General features: G+C 39.1%; 1 protein-coding gene across 1 annotated transcript; it reads right to left on the bottom strand.

Annotated features, from left to right (window-relative positions):
- Positions 1-116: 116 nt before the first annotated feature.
- On the bottom strand, positions 117-7,257 carry sigirr (single immunoglobulin and toll-interleukin 1 receptor (TIR) domain). Its single transcript, XM_058075149.2, has 10 exons — positions 7,018-7,257; positions 5,954-6,235; positions 5,457-5,658; positions 5,261-5,388; positions 3,600-3,740; positions 3,377-3,520; positions 1,952-2,054; positions 1,710-1,863; positions 757-934; positions 117-449 (listed from the first exon to the last, which is right to left on the bottom strand). The coding sequence occupies exons 1-10, from the start codon at positions 7,085-7,087 to the stop codon at positions 277-279; spliced, it is 1,575 nt and encodes a 524-aa protein (XP_057931132.2). The 5' UTR covers positions 7,088-7,257; the 3' UTR covers positions 117-276.
- Positions 7,258-7,417: the final 160 nt, after the last annotated feature.

Here is a 7,417-nt window from a genome sequence, read left to right as displayed (position 1 = left end):
GACCTGAAATTTGACTTTTGAACTCAATATTTTCATCGGATGTGTCACTTGTCTGCCCTCTGCTGGGCATTATATCCACACAAGCAAGTGCTGGAATGTAATGATTGACAACAAAACATCTGAAAATGTTATATTAACAGAGTCAGAAATACTCAAATGTTTGACTTGAAATATTGAATCAACAATCGTAAAAAACAAAACAAAAGGAAGGACATTTTGATTTAACCAACACATAAATAATAAACATTAAATCTAATGGTGGTCTTCATAAGAAGCTTAGATGTCCTCCTTAGTGACCAGGCAGTAAAAGTCTGAACGAGCTCCATAGTTGCGTGATCCCAGGTCTGACACGTCGATGTCGGTGGGCTTTGGTTCCCGTGTGTTGATGGAAGCAACTGGCAGCATGGGAGCCTTAGAGGTCATAGCTTTGTACACTGGGAGACGTATACCTGCAAGCCCATAAAACACAAGGGATTATACAGCCTTATTTTTTATGAGAATTATATTTTTATGTAATACTACAAGGTATACTTATATTTACTGGACTTTACCCTACACTAAAAATGTTGCATATTAGTCATTTCATTAGATATCCCTCGATAAGCTAATACAATTCAATATAAGAGCAGTACGATAAACTAATAATACTCTTGTTATAGTGACGTATTCTACACTTGTTGATTTATGAGTGCACAGATATTAATAGTATCTTACATATCTAGTATAAATTCATGATTTCTTGAGACTCTTCCTTACCCAAGTCTCCATTGGGGTCCGTGTCAGAGCGACAGTCCAGATAGTCAGGATCAAGGGTCAGCATGGGGTCTTTGTCATCCTGCAGGGCCGTCTGGGGGTCTCCTGCAGACTCACTGTGGAAAATCACCCTGCGAGGCATCGCTAAGGCCAATTCCTTCCAGAAGACGGAGGAGGGAGTCTGTTGACAACAAACAACATCATATTCATTCATTCATTTTTCAGCAACTAATTACTGAAAATTACTGAACTAAGTCATGACTAAGTCTGAACCAGTCATGATGTGCTATATATACATATCACTATATTGACACTTACTATGGTACCCATTATGTTATTGGATGGTCATATCACCTTGTACTTCGGTATGTAACAAAAAAAATCATAAATAAAAATAAAAATTAATAAAAATTCAATTAAAAAAAAACTTAAATTATATTAGGAAAGCAGGAAGTGAACAAATGTAACATTTACTGTAGTACCAGATGGAGGGGTAGGATTTAATAAGCTTTGCTTCTTCCTACTCCTTTTGGACATGTGGAACTGTGAACTGATTATGTGATGCATTCAATTGTAATCTGATGCATCTTCAAATGAAATTAAACCATTACCATTTACCATAATTGAGTATATCTTCTCTACAAGTGGCCTCCGCGTAACGTTGGCAATGACGTCACTCCAAGTGGCTTGGGGAAGTCAACAAGGACAACTCAAACTGCTATTGGAAAGCAGCCTTTGTTTAGCTAGCTAATGGAGCCTAACAAGGAAGGATGTTTTGTGATGAATATAAATACATTAAGAACAGAGTTGAACTCAGCTAATTTAGTAATAACATGGCAAAATATGCACCGAATTGTACGCTAACTGATAAATACATACGCATACATTTTCAACGCCAATTGGATAAAACGTGCCAACCAAGGTTCCACTGTAACTAATTAATGTGATTTTCTTACCACAGAGTTGTGCTTCCATGTGACGAAGGTGAGACTGTGTTGGTGCTCACTGAGCTGCTGCTTGATCTGAGGCCTCATGTGCTTCAGCTGACCGTCCAGCATGATGATGATGATGGGCTGCTTACACAGCTCCAATAAGTGTTGGAGGCCCTGTCTGAGAGAAACACACACACACACACACACACACGACCCGTGACATATGACCTGCACTGGGGGACTACAGTCTTAATAAAGGTGCTGACCTGAAGTGGCTTGTGCACCAGTCCTGTTCAAGGTACGCGTGAGACAGCAACACAACGAGACGACGAGAGCGACTTATGTTCATTAAAAGTTCAGCAGAAGGTTCTGGAAGCACATTTAGTCGTGTCACCAAACAAACCCTGAATGCAGTACAGTATAGGCTAATGTTTTCATTGGTGTGGCTTTGCTTGTCTGTCGGGAAAAACATATCTTTTAAAAATCATGGGTATGCATTTATGCAACGATATTGCATTCAATCTCAGGTAACAATCCACACATTGAACGCATTGCTAAGAAAAATAAACAAAATTGTTCTCAATCAGAAATCACTCCACACTCTTTATTGCTCTCTGGTTCTACCATATCTTACTTATTGTGTGGAAATATGGGGTAATAACTATAAAAGCAATCTTCACTCACTAAATGTACTCCAAAAAAGCTCAGTAAGGATAATTCATAATGCCGCCTACAGAGAACATACTAACTCCTTATTTCTAAAATCAGAAATATTTAAACTTGCTGATATAGTTCATCTTCAAACAGCTAAAATAATGCATAAGGCTAAAAATAACCAATTAGCTAAAAATGTCATCCAATACTTCTCTACAAGAGAGGAGAAATATGATCTCAGGGAAGAACTACATTTGAAACACTTATATGCTAGGACTACGTTAAAAAGCCATAGCATTTCAGTATGTGGAATCAAACTATGGAATGGATTGAGTAAGACCCTCAAACAATGCACAACGATGAGCCAATTCAAGAAACAATACAAGCAGTTGATGTTTGCTAAATACAAGGATGAAGAGTCTTGAACCAGTCATGATGTGCTATATATATCACTATATTGACACTTACTATGGTACCCGTTATGTCATTGGATGGTCATGTCACCTCATACTCTTCGGTACGTGATTAATTTTTTTTTTAATTAAAAAAAAACAAAAAACTTAAACTATATTAGGAAAGCAGGAAGTGAACAAATGTAACAGTTACTAATTGTAAAAGTACCAGATGGAGGGGTAGGATTTAATAAGCTTTGCTTCTTCCTACTCCTTTTGGACATGTGGAACTGTGAACTGATTATGTGATGCATTCAATTGTAATCTGATGCATGTTCAAATGAAATTAAACCATTACTATTACCATTCAATGTAAAAATACTCTGTTAACTGTATCCAATGTGTGTACATTTACACAAAGGTAGAAGCTGGAATATCAAACCAGATACAAGGATTATTTAAACACATGATGATCGGATGTCTAATTATTATTGTTCAATTATTATTGATCCAGTAGGAATTCTAAATCTGGATGAAGATGTCTTTTGGTAATAATAGTATTAATAGTAATAGTTAATAATAGTACATTGTACATGTACATTTATCCTTTGCAATCAGCACACTAGAGGTGATATGATGTATTACCTGATCCAGGCAGGATGTCATTATCGTTGAGGTGCACTTTAAATGCATATTTATTCTCCAGGTGAGGTTTGAGAATGAAGTTGATGAACTTCCTGTCGTAGTCATTGTTCACATAGGAGATGTAGGCATCATATAACTTCCCATCTAGACCAAAAAACACCCAAGGTTAAGGTTTAAATCCTCACATACGGACACGCTTCAGTGTTTTCAGCAGAACACTCACCGTTCATCTCGTAGTCTCCATAAGAGTTGCGGTACCACAGTTTGATGTTCAGGTGACACTTGGTGTACAAGAGAGCAGCCACAGCCAGCAGAGCGAGGAGAATGAAGGCCGCAGTGACAGCAGCAGTGTGATTGGGGTTGCCTGACAACAACAGAACCATGGAATTAAAACACATCAATGCTTGGATAAAGACAGGACATTTATACTCAGTCTTCATTAGTCTGTTGGTCATTTCCTGTTGTGTTTAAAAAATTTTGCCCATTTTACATTTTTAGAAACTGGAATATAAAAAACACATTGTTGTAAGTGCTGTGTAATGCATATTATTGTTAACGTGTTATTAACGCCTTAATGCAGTGCTTCTGAAATAGTGGACCCCGCCTCCCTGTGATGCGGTGAACTGTCGGGGGGAGGGGGCGTTAGAGCAGGGAGTTCTTTCAGTGTCACTGCAGACCTGGCAACATGTACAGTACACCTTTACCATACTCAACATGCAATTGCACTTTTGAATGCTTCACTGCTCTCCATTTTCCTGGTTTCAGTTTCAAGTTCAGTCTATACAGTACAGATAAATAAATTATTCATTCATTTTCTACCGCTTATCCTCATGAGAATTACGGGGGTGCTGGAGCCTATCCCAGCTATCTTTGGGCGAGAGGAGGGGTACACCCTGGACTGGTCGCCAGCCAATCACAGGGCAAACAACCATTCACACTCACATTCATACCTATGGACAATTTGGAGTTTGCAATTTGGGGAACATGCAAACTCCACACAGAGATGGCCGAGGGTGGAACTGAACTCGGGTCTCCTAGCTGTGAGGCCTGTGCGCTAACCGCTTTTTTACAGTGGTACTTTGGCATATGAGTGTCCCAACTAACAAGTGTCTATTTCGACAAGTGAGCCATTTCTCGGATGATTTTTGTTTGGAACATTTAGCGAGCAATTTGCTAGGATTAGCAGCACACTAGCTGGTCATCAACACATCAGCAAAACATACACACATTATAGCGACCTCATTTCTCTTATTTATTATGTATTGTCTAAAGCTACGTATGTCAGGAACAGCAAATTAAAAGCACAAGACCATTCATCAATACGAGCCTGGAATTGTTTTTCAGGGAAGTTGTGTACCACAAATGTGCACATTAGCACTCAGGTCATGAAATCCTACATTTTATGAATTCCCACATAGTATCAGCATTTGGGAGCAAATATGCGGTGAAAGAAAAAGGGTACAAATACAGTATATTAGTGTAGTTATGGGAATTTCTCTTGGAGGTGAATAAAGTACTATATCTATCTGTACAGTGTTTGAAAATTAACAAGGTGTGCTCAAGAACCGTCAAACAACGTGGGTCAAATCGCTGTTTGCATTACAGATTCAAAAACTGTGGGATTTCTAAATGGATATATATTTTTTAAAATAAAAATGGCTCTTATTTCCAAAATTGATATCCCTTTTACATTATATTTGATGTAGTTTTCTTGTTGTTGCATATCAAATTGTTTACCACAATGAGATACTATGAATAAAAACTATTTTATCAGTAATTCAATGTGATTAATTTCAAGTTAACTATGGAGAAAATGTGATTAATATTAAAATGAAATATTTTAGTAGATTGACAGCCCTATAAAAAAAGGTTTTGGTGTTTTACTTGAATTCTGTAGGTTGAAGTTAGAGGAAGAGTTCCGCACTGTACAGCTGTATGATCCAAAATCTTCCAACTTCTGAAGACGGACCACCAGCACGCTGCTCACCATCAGCTGACCCGTAGCAAGAAACCTGACATGAACATACTGTTACATTCACCTTAAACAATTGAAAAAAAGGCTGAATAACAACATTATTACCATGAGGAGTTGTTTTGCACAAGCAGGGAGCTGTTGCTGAGAGTTTGGCCATCCTTTGTCCACTGCAGTGTGGCGTCACATTGTTTGTCCGTCGGGTCCCAGGAGAGCAAGGCAGTGCAATTTAGATTCACAGTGGACCCAACCAAGTATTTGTTCTCAACCTCATTAGATTTGAATTCTGGAGCTTGGGAGCACATGGATGCTGTGGAAAGACAGTTATAATATCATGAGGTTATGTTAATATTTGTATATATTTGTACATTTGTAAATGGCCGTCTGAAGGCAGCCATTACTGTGATGTGAAGCTCAAAGAAAATGAGCTTGACATGACACCCCTGCTCTACACAATGCAGGCCTTCTGCTCTCAAGCCCAAAGGGTACATACTCTTAATTCCTCCCAGTAGAGGGAGCCCCAAACCTTCCTTTTCCTACATTGGAGTTATATTAAGTTTGAGATACACTACTCAGCATCAAATTGAGGTCATTTAGGTCCTTACCTTTAACTATGAGGTGTACTGTGTATGAGGCTGTGCTGTTGCCTGGTTGCAGACAAGTGTAATTTCCTGCGTCTCCCAAAGTGATGCTTACAAAGTCGAGGTAGGCAGTTCCCTGTTGGGTGTCCAGATGCTGACAGTTCTTTAGCCAGGCCACGTGGGCCCGGGGGTCATCCTGGGCATGTTGAGCTGACTCCAAAGAGCAGTTCAGCCGGTATGGCGGATCCTGCTGCCCTTCGTAGACTACGTGCTCCACAAAGCGTCCCTCGTCGACACATGCTTGGGCTTAAAATTCAACCACAGAGGGGTTACACACTGTCTGACTCCAATAATGCAATTTATAGATATTATATAAACAAGTAATGTATCTCAAAATGAAAACAGTCCAAAAACATTGGAATTCCGTAACCAAAAATTTGGCATTATCTCGTATGGGAATAATTATTTTGAAAAAGGTAGGTGAAAAAGGTTATCTTGTCCAATAAATTACACAAAGAAGCAACAGACTACGGACTAATCAACTGTATAATTTCACTTGTATAGCTTATTAAAAGTGCGACAGTATATGGTGGTTTCGTTTGAGTATACGTTCACAGGTAATCACAAATAGTTTAACAAAACATTAACATGCATGTCAACACACGGGCAACTTTACTGTGACACTGATTCTGGACCTGTTTAACAGGCTATATTGCGCATGCGCTGATTGTAATGTGGCCAAAACACCACAAATAACCTGTACAACTGGCCCTGTCAAATTCTGTTAAGATAGTTCTGTGTTTTCGACTATTTCTTGTTAATTTTAACAAATATCTAAATAAATATCACTCATACGAGTCCAAAGTCCTGCTCAAGTCCAATTGTTGCCAGGCAACAGCACGAGACTGATCGCTTGACCTCGAGCTCACTGGCCAGTGAGGAGGGACCTGATGACGCTATTTATGTTACTTTTAATGACAACTAGACATAAATAATTTATTGTGTTTACCTGTAGCGTTAGAATTTTCTCCATAAGGCCTGTTGATGTAAACTAAGTAAATAAATTGTGATTTCTTTTGCATTCTTACCGACAGCGAGGACAGAGTTGCTCCAGAAAGACGAGCTCATTAAAATAAAGGCGACAACAAAGGCAGCCATGTCGTCAGCAGCACAGTCCTCTTTAGGTGAGGTGAAAGTCTATATTTCAGCCCATAAACTTCTTCTATCTTCTCTAGCGTTATAGTAAAAGTGTATCGACTGGGTGACGAGCCAACTGCGCAGTCGTCGGCCACCTGCACCTGGAGAGACCTGAGGTACTCCTCCTATTGGCTGTGCTGCGGCACGTGATCTGAACCACGGGTTTCACCTGGTTTACACTGAAACATGGGCTGGGATGAGGAAGCTAATTATTGCATGGCATTGTAAAGTGAAACTAATTAGGAGACATATTAAAGAAAAAAGGTGTGAAAGCAAAGCAACCTACAGTAC

Source organism: Doryrhamphus excisus, linkage group LG1 (assembly GCF_037039965.1).
Source record: "Doryrhamphus excisus strain RoL-2023G ecotype Guam linkage group LG1, RoL_Dexc_Guam_v1.1, whole genome shotgun sequence".
NCBI classification, from domain to species: Eukaryota; Metazoa; Chordata; class Actinopteri; order Syngnathiformes; family Syngnathidae; genus Doryrhamphus; species Doryrhamphus excisus.
This window is presented reverse-complemented; position numbering and strand designations above follow the sequence as displayed.

Bases quoted from the DNA above. Each gene is read 5' to 3' on its own strand.
- sigirr (XM_058075149.2), bottom strand. From the start codon at position 7,087: ATGGCTGCCTTTGTTGTCGCCTTTATTTTAATGAGCTCGTCTTTCTGG. The intron at 3,741-5,260 runs GTAAAACACCAA...TGTTGTTGTCAG, and splicing joins CTTCAACCTACAGAATTCAA to GCAACCCCAATCACACTGCT. The intron at 2,055-3,376 runs GTAATACATCAT...ATGTGCTTCCAG, and splicing joins TGACATCCTGCCTGGATCAG to AACCTTCTGCTGAACTTTTA.